This window comes from Gouania willdenowi, chromosome 7 (genome assembly GCF_900634775.1).
Source record: "Gouania willdenowi chromosome 7, fGouWil2.1, whole genome shotgun sequence".
Lineage (NCBI taxonomy): Eukaryota > Metazoa > Chordata > Actinopteri > Blenniiformes > Gobiesocidae > Gouania > Gouania willdenowi.
The window spans coordinates 36,598,977-36,619,307 of NC_041050.1; the positions used below are offsets into that span (position 1 = coordinate 36,598,977).

A 20,331-nucleotide genomic window follows, 5' to 3' on the forward strand; every position below is an offset into this window, starting at 1 on the left:
TAGATAGATAGATAGATAGAGATATAGATAGATAGATAGATACAGATAAATAGATAGATAGATACAGATAGATAGATAGATACATAGATAGAGATCAGAATATAGATAGATAGATAGATAGATAGATAGATAGATAGATAGATAGATAGATAGATAGATAGATAGATAGATAGATAGATAGATAGATAGATAGATAGATAGATAGATAGATAGATAGATAGATAGATAGATAGATAGATAGATAGATAGATAGATAGATAGATAGATAGAGATATAGATAGATAGATAGATACAGATAAATAGATAGATAGATACAGATAGATAGATAGATACATAGATAGAGATCAGAATATAGATAGATAGATAGATAGATAGATAGATAGATAGATAGATAGATAGATAGATAGATAGATAGATAGATAGATAGATAGATAGATAGATAGATAGATAGATAGATAGATAGATAGATAGATAGAGATATAGATAGATAGATAGATACAGATAAATAGATAGATAGATACAGATAGATAGATAGATACATAGATAGAGATCAGAATATAGATAGATAGATAGATAGATAGATAGATAGATAGATAGATAGATAGATAGATAGATAGATAGATAGATAGATAGATAGAGATACAGATAGATAGATAGATAGATAGATAGATAGATAGATAGATAGATAGATAGATAGATAGATAGATAGATAGATAGATAGATAGATAGATAGATAGATATAGATAGATAGACTGGTTAACTTTCACTAAGTGTTCACCTCCTCAGACACAGACACTGCTGAGTGTTTCCTGCAGTGACAATGTGTGAGGCTCCCATTAAGCAGCATAAACGCCTTATCTTTAATTAGGCTGCTAATATTAGAGCTCTAATACTCACTCAGTAGTGATGACCTGTATGTTTCTTCAATGGTTTGTGACTAAAAAATCATGTAAAAAGATATGGAATTTAGTTTTTTTTTCTTTGTTGAACTGTGAAGATTAAACCACTGACCCAAATGTGGTCTCACACTTCCCATAATAAAACAGAATAAAACCACTATTAGGTCCTTCCATGTTATTTCAACACATTTTCAGGACATCCCATGCACTTTGGTCTAAAACAATTCTGAATTTTTAGTTTGGTCGGATGAATACTTTTTCAGATATAACCAGTTTAGTGAGGGGGATATATGTCCTTTTTTTCCTTCAGCTTCCAAAATCTTAGGAACTACATCACATAGGAACCTGAAACGTGGTATAGTAATATAGCTCCACCTACTTTCTCAGAATATATACAAATATCTGCTATACATCCTATCTGGTGGAAATGCCAGACCCTCAAAATTGGAAAATAGTTTTTTGGGGTTTGGGTCTGGAACATGTTTGGGCCTTCAGTAAACAACTTAACATATGTCTCAGCTCTCTATAATTTGATCAGCTTAGAGCTATGAACATAGACTGTTCACATCACTAATGATTAGCAACACATATGCATTGGTTCTTGGGTGACAGTCTATTAAAGTACAAAGAAAAAACACTTTTTTTTTTTACTATTTTCATTGGCCCATTCCTGCATGTGAGAATGTAATAGAAAATCTGATCTCTGTTATAATTCATAGTATAAAAATTACTCTTTTTTTTTGGGATATAAAATATTTTACACAACTTCTTCATATTTATTTTATTATGGACCCAAACCATGGGCCCTTGTAGCTTAGCTCTGTGTCTTATAATCATTTATTGTCTTAGTTTTGCACTAGTAACGTTAAACATTTTAAATAATATTCTTTCTTTTATGAACACATTTCTGCATCAGAATTGATGTATAGCATAGCAGATATTTTTGTATATTCTGAGAGAGTGGGTGGAGCTGTATTAATAAGCCACATTTCAGTTTCCTACTGTATGTAATGTAGTTCCTGAGACATTAGAAGACACGTGTTAATCGACACATAACCCACTCACTGAATCGTCCATATCTGAAAAAGTATTAATCAAATCAAACCAAAAATGTACAGCGTGCCTATGGAATAGTCACAGAACAATTTGTAAAAAATTGCCATTTGTTGAAATGACATGAAATGAACCTTTTATTAAATAACAGTTAGCATCAGTAGCAGTAGCTTCTGTCATTTGATCAGTTGATTTTTCTTTACAGATGTTCACATCAGCTGACACACCCTCAGCCATGTTAGAACAAACACAGCTTCTCTCAGTGTGTCTCATACACACTCCCTAGTGGTGAAAGTAGGGTTTACAGTGTCATCTCCAGGGATACCAACCTATTTTCATCACCTTTTCTTGCCACATTTTTGCTACTTTTTTATTGCATATTTTGCTACATTATTCCTATTTCTGCCACTTTTTTGTATTTTACACTTTCTTTTTTTTTTTTTTTTTTTTTTTTTTTTTTTTTTTTTACCTTGTATTTTACACTTTCAAGACATGTTTGGCACGTATAAACCCTTTCCACCACTTTTCCATCTAATGTCACACATGTTGACCCATTATTGTCACTTTAAACCTTTTTTTTCCACCATATTTCATTCTAATTTTTTATTTTTTTGTCAATTTAACCACATTCATGATTTGTCATGCCCACTATTAGCCAGTTAAAACTAATTGTTCCTCCTACTTTTTAAATGACATTACCCCAACCCATTTCTGCCACTTTTAAACCAATATCGACACTTTGAGCCCTCTTTACCACGTTTTTGGCCACTCTAATTTGCCACTTTTAACCAATTTCTGTGGTTTTTAAAATCCCATTTCACCACCTTTTCCACCATTTTTTGATCACTTTTAACCCATTTTATTTCTGATTAAAACAAGGATTTACATCTTTAAAACGACTATTTATGGCCCATATAATAGTAAACTTCCTGCATAACAGTGGATATTATTCAGATGAATAAATAAATGTGGTTATCACAGATTCATAGAACAACGAACCATCATTTTACTGACTTTATGGATGGACCCCAAACATCTCTCCCCTTTATTCCCCCTCATAGATGGTCCTGTCTCCACATGACTGTTCTTTAATGTTCATGTCTGTGTTCAACCACCTTCGCTCTCTGGAACCTTTATTTTGGGGGTTGAGGGGACTGAGCGGATAGCAGGGATGAATGGGTAGACGAGGTTAAGTGAAATTCATTTTATTTTTTCTCTCTCTCTGTGTGTTTATGTGTGAGCAGACTTCCTGTTGGTTGTTGTCCAATGACCGTGGAGGTCTCAGTGGTCAGGCAGACCAAGCCATCAGAGTGACACTGTACACATTTGTCTCGTTGCCCTTTAGGGTCAGAGACACGTCCGTCTGCACCACATCATGGGGCTGCAACATGAACAACAAGAGAAACACACATTAATATGTGTTTGTGTATGTGTATCAAACCAGTTTAAAGACTTTGGATCCATCCATGCTCCTGGAGAGAAGAAAAAAGGCTTTACTTAAATCATCACCTATAAATGATCAAAGGTCAAATAATGAGGAGTCCAGTTTTAATGACATCATAAATTAATTGCAGGGTTCCCAACAGGAATTTTACACAGCGTAGGGAGATCATGTGACGCGAGAGTGTTGTAGGGGGGTCTGGGCGCATCCCCCAAGAACATTTTGAAATGTATAACTCTCTGGGGGCCAAATTTTGCGAGTTTTTTACATTTATTTATTTGTTTTAATCTTTGTTACTGCCTTACATTAAACCCAAAATGTATTTGTTTAATTGGTGAAGGGTCATGATAAATGTCATTAGTTACTCATGTTTGGTATAGGTCCTCCACTAATTAATACTCAGACACTCTATAGACAAGAAATAGCATTTTATTTCAAATTTAAATTAGGCATTATGTGGGACGCACAGTAATATTGGGACTGTTATGGAATGGAATCATTGTGTAAATGAAACTCAACAATATTTTCAGGGGCTCATAGTTTTCCCAGCGCTTATATGATATATCGCCTGATGCCAGTCATTTTCATTTTGTCGACTGTTACAAAATCCTTCAATTTTCCTCAGATTATTACACAATATTTCCTTTGATTTAGTAGAAATTGGTCACAACTCAACCACTCAACTAAGGAAATGTTGGGACTGTAATCTGTCACTCATTGCTTGGATATTGTCGGTTTCTTACATGTTTTGTATTTTTTGTATACGTAGAAGTGCAAACTAAGGCACAATAAAGTTGAAAATACTTGTTTTCCAGCATAAAATCTGTGGCCCACTTCAGATCAAACCATATTTGGCCCCTGAACTAAAATGAGTTTGACACCCACCCCTGCCGTAGGGGATCAAAATCCCACCGTAGGGGCCCCTATGCCAACAATAGACATATTGTGTCCATGACTGAGATGGAAAAGTGAATTCTTCTGTTCTGCAGTTAAGGGATTTGACCTTGGTCATGCTTGTCTGTATGTCTACAGACACATACATGTGTGTACGTGAGCCTGAAGGAAAACGAGGTAAAACCCCAATAAAGTACGACAGAAGGTTCTTAATACTTAAATGCAGGCTGCTGAACATTAATAAATACATTTTGACCTTTGATCCTGACAGGTTCATTCTTCCATTTGAATGTGTTTAACACAGATGTGACTCTAGCTCTTTCCTTACCTTGTAACCTTGTTGTGGAGTCCATCTGATAGTGATGGTGCACGTGTGACCTCCCTCAATGGTGCCCTGACTGGGCTCCACACTGAAGCCCTGCTGCTGAAGGTCTGCTACATTGTCCCAGTGAAACTCTCCATTCTGAGAAACCAACAAACACACACAGGTATGTTTGTTAATGTCATTAAAACATTTGTTTAGATTTGTATTTACTGCATGTGATTCACACATTAGGGCAGAGATGGGCCACTTCTATCACAGTGGGGGCCACAAAAATGTGACTGTCTGATCCTAGGGCCACATTATCAACATTCATGTCAACAATCAGAAGAATGACCAATAATCGGAGCATTAATACAAGCTTGAAAACACACATTTAGTGCGTTTTTAAATTTAATTAGTAGATGTTCCGGTCAATATGGAAAATTTTCGTTGTCTTTTTGTGTGTTTTTGTTATATTTTTTTCTGTTCTTGTTGTCATTTTGTGTATTGTTCAGTCACTTTTGCGTACTTTTGTGCGTCTTTGAAGTCCTTTTGTATATCTTGTTGTTTGTGTAGTAATTTTGTGTGTTTAAGTGGTTGTTTAATGTGTCTTTGTTGTCATTTTGAGTGTTTTCTAAAAAAAAGTGTATTGTTTTTTTAAATGTTTTTGTTGTCACTTTTTGTCCTTTTCTTGACATTTTGTGTATTTTGTGTGTCTTTGAAGTCCTTGTTGTTGTTGTTGTTGTTGATGTAATTTGTGTTTTTATAAATTTTTTTTGCTTTTAAAAAAAATCTTTTTGTGTTTTTATTGTAACTTTTTGTACTTTTTTGTGCCATTTTGTGCATTTTGCTGTCGTTTTCTGTGTGTTATGTCGTTCTTTGTATAACTTCCAACTTTATTTCGTTTTAAAGGCCGCATGTGGCCCCCGGGCTGCCCGTTGCATATGTCTACATTAGGGGTTATTCTTTATTTTTTTTTGACACCACATTACCTTCTTACTCGTCTGCTGGGAAGCGACGCAGCCGACTTGCAGCTCTCGGGATGCAGGAATGATGGAATCAGAGGTGTGTGTGGCCCTCAGGGTCACCAGCACAGACATGCTGGATCCCACCATTACCTTCGACTCTGCTGGGAACAGTTGGTAAAGTTTACAGCATAAAATACACATATTCAGGTCATCTCACAATGTTATGTAGACTGGCAGATATGTAGCAATATTGGACTAAGATGAAAGAAAGCATCAACTTTTGTACATGGGGGTTTTTGAGTATGCTGAATCCATTTTTAATGGGATCCATGCTGGCAAACCACCGTTTTCAATTCTGAAAAGAATTTGTTACATTAATTTAAATATTAATCAGATATCTACATAAAAGTTAGACTTTATTCATTGTACATGTTGGCAAGTGCTGCACAATAAACACATCATCAGATTAACAACGTGGATTAAATACATATATTAATTTAAATCAAATCGTTCACCCTTAATAAGTCATCTTTGTCACACACAGTTATGGCTGCAAACAAATAGCAATTTCACCAGCGTTGTGGTGACCATCTTATATCGTACTCTGAATGCAATTTACAATATTTTAAACCATTTAATGACAATCTTTTTCCCCAAAAACCTACATTTTGCCACAAAGATCATGTTTCTACATCTAACAGAACCAAAGTTATAATGTGATTTAAATTCGCAATATGAATGGATCTTGCTTTGAGCACAATTTACGGTATATATAAATATATATATATTGAATTATATTCTATATTATTGAACTCTCTGACCCTGAAAACCTGTAATTCACCACTGAGATCATGCTTCTATGTCAAATGGAACCAAATTTATGACAAAATATCCAAATAGGCAATATGGATGGCGGCCATCTTGGATTTCTTACATTTAGGTGGGAACCAGTGGTTTGCCAACGTGGATCCCAATTAAATGGATTCAGCATACTCAAAAAACCCATGTACACATTTTCATGCTTTCTTTTTGACATAACTGCCAGATTAGTACACTTCAATGTTCTTTTAAGCAGTATTTCAGCAACTATGGCTTTTTGCTCTATGCATAATTTTCTCCCTTCAAGACGAATCACGACTGAATCCTAATCCTGATGTCTCACACCTGTTATAGTCAAAAATGTAAAATAACCTGAAGGCAGAGGCGTGCATACCTGAGAGTTGAGGTGTATAAGGGCTGAGTGAAGAGAGGAGGGATTTAAAGGGAACCGTCAGTGGGTCTCCTCCCTCCACATACATGTTATGTGACGAAGCCCCGCCCCTCAGATTTATCACACACAACGGACTCTGTGGAACAGAGACGGATCTGTGTTAAGGTTAAATGTCAGGGGGAACAAAGTAGAGGTGCACATTGCCATGAATGTGACGATACAATACATGTCACGATTCACATGTCATGATGCAATACATTCGATATATTACAATACTAAACAATACAATACACATCGCGATATCATATAATAACAAATATCACCTTAACAAATATGAAATGGTATGAAATAAATTTTTCTTTAAATAGCGAGAAGAAGTAAATGGTAACTAACTGTGATTCAAGCACCAATGTCAGAAACAAGTGGTATATTTATCAAACTGTCAAATTACATTTAAAAAAAATTACAGATTCTGATTCTGTTAAGTTCCTAAATTCTACAAAAAAATTGGTACCCAATTACCAATTATTATATTTAAAGTACCCAGTAGGTTTTATAAAAATAAAGCTAAAATGCTTTGAGGAGTGAGGTCGTTTAACATGGTCTGATGGTGCGTTCACTGACACCTAGTGACTGGGCGTTTACGTGCTATTTATGTTAGCGCAATTAAATGTTTTTTTTTTTTTTAAATCAAAAAACATCATTGAAAAAATACTAGAGTGTAACACTGACCTCTCTTTTTACATTTTCCCCTCTAATAAAGTTACTACAGTGGTTGTGATTAATTGTAATTGAGTTTTAGTAATTGAGAACGCAATTGTAATTCATTTCAGGGGGCAAATAATGATTGTTATTCCAATTGTAATTGGAGAAAATGCTAATTAACATAAATGTAACTATGTTGTAATCGAACATGGGTAATTGAGGACGTAATTGTAATTTAAAATTGTAATTTTGACCCCAAGCCTCGTCAAAACCAAGCAATATAAGAAAAAATATTGCACTATACGGTTTGTAGCGTTAACCTTTGACAACAAATTCAGAGTAAATAAAAAGTGCTGACCTTGCTCATCAGCTCCACGGTGAGTTTATCAAAGTAATTGATGGATGGATGACGTGGATGGAAGGTGACAGTGATGTCCTGGTTCTGTCCTGGACTAATGCTGCCCTCTGCTGGTACTACACTGAACACACTGTCTCCACTGTGATCACAAGCACCTGTGCAACACAAAGGTATGAAATGATTAATAAAGCAAAATACATCGAGTATACAATTAATATATATAGATAGTTACAGTAGATAAATGTGAGGTCTTTATTTTTAAGTCTCTAATAGGATCATAAAGGTAAAGGAAGGTTAGTAATGGTAAAGATAAGCAAGTCTTAACATTGTTGTTCTTTAGCAACCCTGGAAAGAAAATCATGTAAAGCAGCGTTTTTCCAACCTTGGGGTCGTGACCCTATGTGGGGTCGCCTGAAATGTCTAGTAATTGATGAAAGTAATTACTGATTGAAAATGTATTTTGACATTTTTTAAATTACTATTCTTTTTTAAATGAAAACAACACACAATCCTAAACAACTGTATTATATACTTTGCTTTTGTCAAACATAAATCTAGTAAAGAATAAAATAATGATAAATAAAATAAACAAATACATTGAAAAAAAAAACAAGTTAATTGCATGAAATAAATAGAATAAAAAATAACTAAAATATAATAAAATAAATAATTGAGTTTTTCTCAAAAAGACAAACATTTCCTTTTGTTATGAGGGTGGCATTTTGTCGTTTTGTTGATATGTCATAGTTAATTTATCTTTTTCCAAATATATTAGAATATTATTATAATAATAGCAGAAAGCATATACTGATTGTACATCTTCTTTTGTCCTAATTGCTGTTTCTTTTGTTGTTTTTCTCCTTATTAGCAATTGTGCATTTTATTTTATGTACAGCACTTCGTACTGTGCTCTATCAATAAAGATTATTATTATTATTATTACTATTATTATATTCTCAAACCTCCACATAGCAACAACACAGCCTTTATTACAATGTTCTAATAATGTTTCCATATATTCTCATTAATAACTTCTAAATAAAGTGTTTGAAGGCAGTTGATCTTTGACTCCAACATGAATCTTACCTCCAGTAGGTTGGACCTTAAGGTCAGTGTATGTCTCCAGCCAATCAGCTGCACCCTGCTGTTGTGAAGGTGACAGACTGTCCAGCAGCGTTCTGAAAGCTACTGCAACCATGGACGTGTTCTGTAACTGCAGGAATAGCACGACCATAATGATTATAGGAAACGTTACAAACATTTTCCCTCAGATTAAAACAGAAAATCATTGTTTTCCTGTTCCTTTAGACAGAAACCCTGCTGAGTCCTGACTGACCTTGATGACCTGTGACGTGCTCTCCTGTGCCAACACGTGGCCAAAGTCCAGCAGACCTTCAGAGTGGGAGCAGGTGACAGCGAGGGCTACCCCCTCCCCACAAAGAGTCAGGGCCAAACTCATTCTCTGGCAGTGGATCTCTATCGTGTCCTGGTGCTAAAGAACAGTCAAGGTCACATTTTAGACACGGCTCATCTACAGTATGTTCAAAGTAGTGCATTTGTTAAATGTTTCTTATTTTGTACCTTTTCTGCCAAAGCAGGACAGAATGCAAACACCAGCGTGTGCTTCTCTCCAGGTCGGATGTTTCTGAGGGCATTGAGAAGAGAAAACGGGCCACAAACATCCAATAAAGAGGACCAGAGCTTAAGAACTGTTAAAGAAAACTGTTTTTTCCCAATACTGCATCGTAAATAGCTTTTTTAAAATATATATATATATATATATATATTAGAGCTGGGACTTTAACACGTTAATTGTAATTAATTAATTACAGAAAAATAACGCTGTTATTCACTTTTTTTTTGCACTCCAAACAGCATGGAACAGTTCCTGGTATACCAATAATACTGCTGCACAAACTACAAATACAAATACAAGACAGGAGATTAATGGAGAAAATGTTCCAGTGCTTCGTTGGTGTTAATTTCACTTATTTTTTTTAATTTTAACTTTGATTTTAAATTTTGGCTTTCATTTTAAATTTAGATTTTAATATCTAATATTTAATTATGATAATTTATTTCAATTAATTGAATTTTTTTAAATAAAATTTTAAATAAAATTTTTGTTTGAATAATAATCTCTTTCTTGCACAATTTCTGTACACAATAGGATTTTTGTTTTCCATCCGGTATTTACAAAAAATACAAAAAGGTAACGAAACACACTTCGCTCACGTTTTCCCGTCTCTTGTAACATATTATGTGCATCAGTATTATGAGTATATCGGGAATTTGTGAAATGAGAAAGATTAACTGCGTTGTTTTTCTGTTATGAATTAATTGCAATTAATGCGTCAACGTCCCAGCCCTAATGAAATATACATATATACATACATATATACATATACGATCACTCTGTAATGAAAGGATACATCTATAGATTCATTAGAGATGTTCTGGATTGTGCACCTTTGAATTCCTCTCCCACCTGTAAATAGAAACACAATAACGCAAACAACACATGCAAAAGTGTCAGAATGTGAAGTCAAAGAAAAGAAAAGTGAACAAACTCTCAGAAATGACTCACCCACTACCACCTGATGGAAATCTATGACATTGTGGCCATTGTTGGATATCACCAGTAGAGGAGGCTGCACAGCAGGACATTGGAGCGTGAGGTAGAGCGTGTTGATGGGGCTGCAGAGATGTTAGGAATGTAAAGATTTAGAAAAAAAGGAGGATCAGAATCAGGGGAAAAACTGAAGAAATAGAACAACACTATGTGGTTTTAAGTGGTATTCCAAATATATAATGTATTGTACAGGTTCACACTTGATTGTCATTAATAAATAATAAAATTGACGGTAGGACGATATATCGTGCGACAGGATATTGCGATATTTAAATGTCACAAAATGTATCGTCAAGGGTACGAGTGGTATGACAAGAAATCATACTCAGAGTAAGTCTGTAATTATATCCAAAGATAAGTCAAATAAAAAGATGGTTGTTTTTCCAACTGCCATTTAAAAAATAAATGTATTGTATCATTATCGGCCAATGTATGTACACTACATATAAGAAACAAAAACTAATGAATTGCAATAGAAACCACTGATCTACATATGATTAGTCCCACACTTATTTTACCAGTATGTGATTTTTTTTTTGTCATGAATAAAATCCTTCTGACACCTGAGGTTAACAGACAAAAAGTTTACATCTGTGTAAAGTCTAGTGCCCTCCCATAGCCAATAAAACATGGTAGAACCTGCCATAACAGTGTGTGGTGTTACCTCCATGCTGGCTGAGCCTGTAGGTCGTCCTCTGGAGGGTCTCCGTCTGACACGAAGCATGGAACAACGTATTCTCTGTAGCGCTGAGTGAAGGACAGCAGGAGGGAGGCTTTGGCCTGATCGTACTGCTCTGACCTGATAGGAGACACACCCAATAATAATAATAATAATAATAATAATTATTATTATTATTATTACTGCTCTGACCTGACAGGAGACACACCCAATAATAATAATAATATTAATAATTATTATTATTATTACTGCTCTGACCTGACAGGAGACACACCCAATAATAATAATAATATTAATAATAATAATAATAATCATTATTATTATTACTGCTCTGACCTGACAGGAGACACACCAAAGACCAACTTATAGATTACACATAGATCTATCCATCCTGGGCCTAGTTTGCATGTTCTCCATTTACTCAGAATTTATCCCACAGTCCAATAAATAAATAAATATTATCATAAAAAAATATATATATAAAAGAGAAACTTTTATCTAAACTACAAGCAGTGTCTTTAATTCCTTCTGCACAAGTTAAAATCCTGGACATTGTTTCAGACTTTACATAGTTTTAACTAAAGCACTTTGAGTTGCACTATGTATAAAAAGTGCTATACAAATAAAGTTTGATTGATTTGATTGACGTGATATGTTTTCGAGTTGTGACTGTGTTTTGTTTTGTTTGTGGTGTACGCTGAGGGGTTTTTACTAGTTCTACCATGTGCTCCTCAAAAGGAACTCAGTTTAGGACCTGCCTTTTTCCCCTCTTTTTTCCTGTTTTCCCACTTTTCATCTAAACATGATACGGGGCGCTGCCTTAGTGGTGACCCACAGTTCTCTGCTCCTGTCCTCCCATGTTATATGTGATTGTCTTTTCATGTCCCCTTGTGGGATGAATAAAGGATTTCTCATCTCATCTGGTATCTTAGTTGAAGTATAAAACTCAGGGTGAATGGGGGAAACTGTACTGTCTAAATCTATGTGTAAGACAGACTGGTGTCCTGTCCAAGGTGAGCCTCGTCTTAGTATAGACGTTAAGTAAATAAATAAATAACAGATATGATATTTGATGTCAGCTGTTAGGCAGGGCCTGGCTTTAAATGAGTGTTAGAACCTTTAGAAAACCTAGGAAGCCCAAGGAGAACCTGCAAACTTCAAACAGAAGTGGATAAAGCTTTACAAACCCTGGCTGCACGGGGACAGGTTCTCGTGATCTGGTGGAGCTGCCACTTTTTAGGTCGTCTGACTTCTTGTTGCTTTCAGAATTCAATGACGTCTTTTTGACTTTACCAGATCCAGGGACCATCTCTTCTTTACTCTGTGAACAAACGATGAGTTTATACCATCAGAAGTAAAAAACAGAAGCTATCAGTCGCAGTGCGGTGGTTTAGGCTTTCCAAGAGGCTTAGCATTTGTGTATTTGTAGATATGTGTGTGGTTATTACCTGTGTGGCCATCCCTTTTCTATCCAACTCCTTCTTTAGGAAACTCTGTCCTTGTTGGAAGAGACGCAGAGCTTCATCTTTGATCTCCTGCTCCAGTAGTCTGGGTGTAAACGTTACTTGGACACGACATCTCTGATAGAGAAATATTATACGTTAAAATCTCACTGAAAAGGATCAGGAGCAACAGGAGTAAGTCATTTTACTTTTAGAAAAGTTTTAATTGCAACTATGGGGTGTGTATTGCCATGAATCACTAGCTGAAACCATTTACCTAGATGAGGATTTTTTAACCCGACATTTAATGCATAAAATACATATTTACAAGGTTTTCTCTAAAAGTGTATATCAGTTTTTCTCAGCCACATATTAGATCATACAATGCCGTTATTAGTTTTAGGTTTAAACTTTTAAATTTGACTGCCCACATAGAAGAAATGAGATTCTGCCATTTTGTTACTTTTTAAACCTCTATAAATGCATCAAAAATGTCATCAAAATTTGTAGATTTTTTTCTTCCAGCAAATGTTTCTTTTTACCCTCTGGCCAACCCTTTTATGAAATTCTATTTCTGCTACTGGATAGTTAGGATCGTTTTTCATAGACTGTAGATTCTAAGAATCTAATCAGACTTTTTAAATTTGAGGATAGGGAATGAACATATACAATTAAAAATAAATTTCCCTGCGATGAACTGGCACCCTGTCAGGGTGTACCCCCGCCTAGCGCCTGATGACAGCTGGAGATGGGCACCAGCATCCCCCAGCAACCCTAAAAAAGGAGCAAGCGGGACGGAAAATTGATGGATTGTGAAAATACATTGATTTTCATGTTTAAAAATGTTTTTTGGAATACATCTCAATACTGTTGTGAGCTAAAATAAATAGCCAAATACTTTAGTAGGCGTCCACAGAAAGGGTTAGTTTAACTTGAGCTGAGAAATTAGAATATATGCTGAAAATATTAAAAAGAAATGTTAGTAATAGCATCCAATAGTCTGTGTCAGTGGGAACTAAAATGTAAGATACACTTACAAATAAGGTCCACTAGAGCGCGTCAACACACTGTGAGTTAGAGAAACTGTGGCGAGAAAAATAATTTATAGGACTAAAAAAATAAACCAAATAAAAGTCAACATAACATTAATAATATAATTTTAGTCACTTACAGTGATTTTTTTTCTCTGCACCCTAACTAGGCAGGAACAATAACAACGCCTAGCAACAATAATTGCACAAATATATATATATATATATATATATATAATGTGAAAAGAAATATGATAAATTATCTGAGAGTTACACAAGACTACTGAAAAATTAAATACACAAAATAACAGAGTAATGTATGAAATGACAATGAAAATACACAAAATAATTCAAAGAATTCTTCAAAATTAAGGAAAAAACACACACAAAAAGACAACAAAAATATATAAAATGTGAACAAAAATACACAAAATTAATAGAAAGTTTCACAAGACGACGAAAAAAACACAAAAATAATAGAGAAATGTATGAATTGGCAACAAAAATACACAAAATGCCTCAAAGAAACAAAAAAATGAAAATATGTATATTGACATTTTTTCAATAATTACATTTTTGTCATCATTAAATTATTCAAAAAATTTAAACACGACAGTCTTAAACAACTGTACTCTATAATTTCACTTTTTTAAATTTAAATATAATTAAAAATATCTGAGCTACTCATAATGAAAAAAGTCTTTGGGGTGATAGAGAAATGGGGTCACGATCCAAAAGGGTTGGGAATGGGAACCACTGGTGTTGTGCGTAGGACGTTAGTATGCGATTTGGAACGCAGCCATAGGGGTGTTTTCTGCTGGATTCAAACCCAGCTCACAGGGTCCTAATGCGTCAATAACCAATTATCTAAAATAATGGATTATATTTGTCACTTCTGTAACTGGAATTAACAGATTAGGCTCATTACTGCCAGTCAGGGTGAGGGCGGAAATGCTCCGTTCAGTGCAACCCTCAATAACACTTCTCACAGGTGCTTGATGTTTGAAGTGATTTCAAAGTGATGTGAATGTGCTCAGTGATGCGTGGTTATATTTAGATTATTTAACTCTGCTTTGATCCCAACCTATTATTGCCTATTGTTATAATTGTGGATCTGCTGCTGTCGATCAAGGGCAAAATGTGTTGCTGCACATAATTAGCACTACATTTATGTACTGTTTCAAATATAGCACAAAGCGCCAGAAAAGAAGATCATTTAGGACGTGTTTGTTTAGTTCACCCTGACTGAACTTCAAGGATATCACACTTCTTTTGAATTTAAAACACTACAAACAAATATGCAATTTTCTGACATAAATCTAGATGGTACAGACTTCACAAGCTTAAGTAAAACGTATTTGTATTTATCTGTGTAACAAATTGATTTTAATTCTAAGAATATGTAAATCATGTTATAGCTTTAGCTCAAGATGACTATTGGGCATTTGAAAGTAGTTGCTATGGTGAGATTTTAGCCATGCATAATATATCAAACCTCATAGCATCGATCTCTGAAACATGAACAACAATAGAGGAAGAGTAGGAGTTAGAATAGATCATCAACTAGTTTTTTTCCCCCTCGACCTGACAGTGGTCACGTTTACATGAGAGCTTTAATTCCCCTTTAATTCAGAATATAAGTTCAATCCTCTTTAAACTGACCAAGTAAACACCTAATTCCGAATGAAAATGTACAGTGATAGACTTGATACGTCACGTTCGCCCCCTGTCCAGTCAGAACCCTTCCCAAGCCCCAGACCTAAAGCGGAATTGAATAAAGTTAAATAAACCTGTTTTCCATGTAAACGTTAATTCGGCATTACTATTTCCATGTAGACATGAAGCAGAACACTTTTATTCAGAATAATTTAATTCCGAATTATAAAACACCATGTAACCGTGGCCAGAATCCAAAACATAACCTAACATGGGCTCGTCTGTAAACGGTTGCATTTACTGGTTCAATTAACAGGAAGAGATTCAAATTCTGATGTAGCTGATTATGATTCACAGTCTGCATAAACAGGACTAAATAATTACATAACCTAACCGCAAGAACAGACATGGGTTTGTCTATAAATGGTCAGATTTACAGTCGCTGTTAGTTTACCAATAAACGGGAAGGGATTGGTCATTTTTATAATAAGTGCTGACTAGGCCACTGGGAGTGAGGTCCAAGGCCAAGACAGGCTGACTTGATAATAATGTATCATGTTTTTCTGCAGTCAGTGCCTTCTCCTCTCCCTTCTCTCTCTGCTCTGTTTCAGGTGTCGTGAAGCTGATGATGTCAGTTCCTGATCTGTGGATCACGGCTCAACTAGTCTGAGACACTCTGATGTTCTATCTCTCTATCCTGTTCTGCTGGTCCTTCTGTCCACTAACCCCAACCAGTCAACGCAGATGGCTGCCACCTCTGAACCTGGTTCTAACAGAGATTTTTCTTCTCACTGTCGCTAAATGCTTGTTCATGTAGCAACTTATTATTATGAATTTTATATCTTGATGAAATGACCTTTGTTATAATTTGTGCTATATAAATAAAGATTGTTTGATTGATTGATTAGACTTAACACGGAAGTTGCGCTCAAGCTCTTCAATGCTGTGCTGATCTTAACATGATAAGAGGTTAATTATGACATGGACATGAATATGTAAATTACATCATTGCAGCAGAAACAGCAGCCAAATTTGAAGCTACAGCTGTGTTTGAAATGGCATACTAACGTACTACACACTCAATGAGTATATAATGTCTACTGTATACTATTAGTATGATTAGAATGATGAGCGTTCTCACTGAAGTATACTTCCAAGTTTCCCAAGATGCATTTGGAACGTACAACAACAAAAACCTGAAGCGTACTGAGGCTAAATACAATATCTCTGTTGATTCTCCACCTTTGAAAGTCCTGAAAACATTTTTAGTGGGAAAATGACCAAGTAAAATATCAACATGGGCTCATTTCATCCATAAAACTCACGGAAATATATTTCATGCTGACATTTCAGAGATTTTCGGAGACCCTCCATTGTGCTACTGACTAAACAAATGGAAGACAAGAAGAGATGCTTTTATTTTGAAAAGCAACGGGATGTTTGCTTTTTAGCTTGAAGCTACTCCCAGGACCAATTTACGTTCCGCTCACAATGCATTATGAGGCGGGTGAGTATGAGTAGTATGCCCACCGTGCATACTTAAAAAATGTCCCAAATGCAGAGATGGTCAACTTCTCACAGGGCGGGGGCCACAAAAATGTGTTATCTGATCCAAGGGCCACATTATCAACATTCATGTTAGCATTTATAATAAAGACCAATCTGAGCATTAAACAACAAAGGCTTCGTTTTTGTAGTTCTTTAGTGTGGGTTTTTGAATTCATTTTGTCTATTTTCTTGTCAATATGGCAAATTTGAGTTGCCTTTTTGTGTGTTTTTCAAGTCATCATGTGTGTTTTTGTTATATTTTTTGCGTTATTGTTGTAATTTTGTGTATTTTTGTTGGCATTTGGCTTTCGGTTTCTGTGTTTTTGGAGTTTTGTGTGTTGTGTTGGGTTTCATATAACTTCCAACCTCATGAATTACAATTTTGTTTTGATTTGAACAATAGTATACATCTGGGTGTTTCTTGCACACTCAATCTTTCCATACTACCCAATGTGAACGCACTACATACTCATTTTGATGTCAGACTTAGCACAATAGTATGCGATTTCGAACACAGCCAATGTTTTCATGTTTCTATTTGTCCGTACTGTATTAAGGCAATGAGTAAACTCTGTGTGTATAAATAGCAGGTGCTGTGCTTCACCTCTCCTGGTAGAATTCTTGCAGCCAAAGGAATAACGCTAATGCCCGAGTCCTCTGGTACCACAAAGCAGAACATCCTGGGGCCGACGGCAGGAACCACATCGTCTGTGGTGACAGCAGTGCCTGCGTGCTTGCTCTGTGTGCTCCACGTGTGGTCGTTAATGAGCTGAATTATGGCGGTGGAATGGTCTCCCACTGCTGTGGCCCCAAACTGCACCACAGAGTGGGAGAGCTGCAGAGGTGGGCGGACGCCCACGCCTCGGCAACACAGCACAAAATCTCTGATGGAAACACAGAAAATCAAGTAATTAGTCACGAGGCAAACAGTAGATGTTTATCTGATCAAACAACACAAGTACTGTTTATGCATTTATTTCATTTTTACTTTACATAATCAATAAAAAAATTAGATATTCCAAACGCACACGCACTTCAGGGTTGGGGTCAATTCATTTTTTCAGTTACAATTACATTTTAAATGACCCATGTTCAATTACAATTCAAATACGATTACAGTGACCAGCATTTTTTTCCAAATACAATTAAATTACAATTATTTTTTATCCTCAGAAAGTAAATTCAAATTACGTTCTCAATCACTAAAATCACTTCTATTATAATTAATCACAATTACTGAGCCTGAAATAAATAACCTAATAAAAGTTAACCTTCCTCTTGTGTTAGCTTCCTGTTAGCATCTCTTATGATAACGAGTCCTAAGTCAGCTGTAAAATACACTAAAAACAAATATATACCATCTAAATGGTTTCCTATCCATTGCTTACCTTGTTAGGCTTCATAGAATTTTTAAGGCAATTACAATTACAAAGTCAATAATATAAAATCAATTGCAATTTAATTACGATTATGACAGCAACCATTTTTAAAAATTACAATTACAATTATAATTGCACCATCATTTTAATTATTGATCAATTACGCGATTACAATTACAAATGACCCCAACCCTGATGCGCACACACACACTATAACTCTGATCAAACCAGGTTTGAGATGGATGTACAATATTTACCTGTTTATTTCAGTCTTGCAGCTGAGTTGGAAATTGTATTCTTTGGCTTTTTTGGCGCTGAAAATCAGAAATATCTCGAGCGTTTCCTGTGGGAGGAGCGTACCGAAGCCATCATTTGGTTGGACCTCGATGAACTGTAAGAGAACACAATATAAGTCAAGTTAGTTAGAGGTGGGACTCGATTAAAGAAAGGTATCTAATTAATTTGAGATTTTGTAATTAATTAATCTAGATTAATCTGAATTTATCTCATAACAATAATTGACACAAGAAGCAACATTTTTCCCCAATTTAACTATTTTTAGTGCGTTATTTTTCTTTAATTAATTAATCGCAATTAACACATTAAAATACCAGCCCTAATATATATATATATATATATATATATATATATATATATATATATATATATATATATATATATTTATATATATATACTGTGTTGTCACACCATTGATTCCTCTTTGTGAAAATGCTCAAACTTTGCCAGCTTGTGTCAAGTTTATTCCAACCTCTACATTAATCAGCCTTTCAGAGCCAGCTGGCAAAAGCATCCGGACAGCATGATGCTACCACTCCATGCTTCACAGTGAAATGGTGTGTTAGTGCTGATGTGCAGTGTTTGGTGTCCAACAATCAACACACCCCAAGGTCAGTCAACAAAGTAAAATACTTTAGTTCTCAATTTGTACTCCTTTCATTTCATATAAAGCTTGCATTTTACTTTGACTTCCCTGAGGGCTTTTCTGGAATATTTTTATAATGAAATTGCCAAATGATACATCTCATTGTTGACTTATAAAAGCGAGAAAAAGGTGATGAAATACCTGTAATGGTGCATGGATTGCAGGCTGTGTAAAGCAATCAGCCAGAGTTTGTGATGCTATTTATGCTTTTTGATGCAGTAATTATCTCATTCTTTATTAGGCTTCTTCTATTGGAATCCATAATTTATTCACAGGATTTAAGGAGAGCAGAACAACATGAGGAGGAAGTATCAGGACGGTTTGAAGTCTTTGGGCCACCTGGCCATACAGTTCAACTGTACAACCCATCAATGGGTGACATTGGGGTTTAATGATCACATAATTATTCACATTCATCGCACATTCTTATCTTACTGCATTATACGTACTGCTTTGAAAGACTATGCTGTCACTAACCTGTTTTTGATACTAACCTGCCTTTGTGCATTGATAGCTGCTGAATACTCTCTATCTATCTATCTATCTATCTATCTATCTATCTATCTATCTATCTATCTATCTATCTATCTATCTATCTATCTATCTATCTATCACACTGCATTCACCAGAATTAGCATTAACTAGCATTAGCATTAGCATCAACTAGCATCAACATTAACTAACATTGTAAGTAGTATTAGCATTAACTGGGATTAGGATTAGCTATTATTAACATTAGCATTAACTAGGATTAGCATTAACAAGCATTATACTTAGCATTAGCATTAACTAGCATTAGCATTAACAAGCATTAGCATTAGCTAGGATTGACAAGCATTACAATAAGCATTAGTGAGCATTTGCACTAGCAAACATTAGCATTAGCTAGCATTAACAAGCATTATAATTAACATTAGCGAGCATTAGCATTAGCAAACATTAGCATTATCTAGCATAAACAAGCAACATAATTAGCATTAGCAAGCATTAGCTAGCATTAGCATTAGCTAGAATTAGCATGACCTAGAATTAACATTAGCATGGCATGAACTATAATTAGCATTAACATTAGCATAGCATTAACTAGTATTAGCCAAGCAATAACATTAATTATAAAATAGTAAGTAGTAACAGTAGTAGTAGTAATAGTGTAGAAGTAAAGGTAGTCATATTATTAGTTATGGTAGTA

At 35.0% G+C, this 20,331-nt stretch overlaps 1 protein-coding gene across 7 annotated transcripts in view; it reads right to left on the bottom strand.

Annotated features, from left to right (window-relative positions):
• Positions 1 to 3,176: 3,176 nt before the first annotated feature.
• Positions 3,177 to 20,331, bottom strand: part of cfap74 (cilia and flagella associated protein 74) — a 74,980-nt gene continuing 57,825 nt past the window's right edge. For 5 of the 7 annotated variants that reach the window (XM_028452709.1, XM_028452707.1, XM_028452710.1 and 2 more), the window contains 15 exons: positions 18,457 to 18,590; positions 17,425 to 17,704; positions 12,592 to 12,723; positions 12,331 to 12,464; positions 11,129 to 11,263; positions 10,420 to 10,529; positions 10,265 to 10,320; positions 9,414 to 9,533; positions 9,169 to 9,324; positions 8,919 to 9,045; positions 7,833 to 7,987; positions 6,773 to 6,905; positions 5,584 to 5,720; positions 4,616 to 4,750; positions 3,177 to 3,333 (listed from right to left, as the gene is read on the bottom strand). In XM_028452709.1, coding sequence (XP_028308510.1) covers positions 3,241 to 3,333; positions 4,616 to 4,750; positions 5,584 to 5,720; positions 6,773 to 6,905; positions 7,833 to 7,987; positions 8,919 to 9,045; positions 9,169 to 9,324; positions 9,414 to 9,533; positions 10,265 to 10,320; positions 10,420 to 10,529; positions 11,129 to 11,263; positions 12,331 to 12,464; positions 12,592 to 12,723; positions 17,425 to 17,704; positions 18,457 to 18,590 — 2,037 coding nt within the window. In that variant the 3' untranslated portion in view covers positions 3,177 to 3,240. The remainder of the gene's footprint in view (positions 3,334 to 4,615; positions 4,751 to 5,583; positions 5,721 to 6,772; positions 6,906 to 7,832; positions 7,988 to 8,918; positions 9,046 to 9,168; positions 9,325 to 9,413; positions 9,534 to 10,264; positions 10,321 to 10,419; positions 10,530 to 11,128; positions 11,264 to 12,330; positions 12,465 to 12,591; positions 12,724 to 17,424; positions 17,705 to 18,456; positions 18,591 to 20,331) is intronic. The other 2 variants (XM_028452708.1, XR_003674478.1) reach the window with 2 other exon arrangements.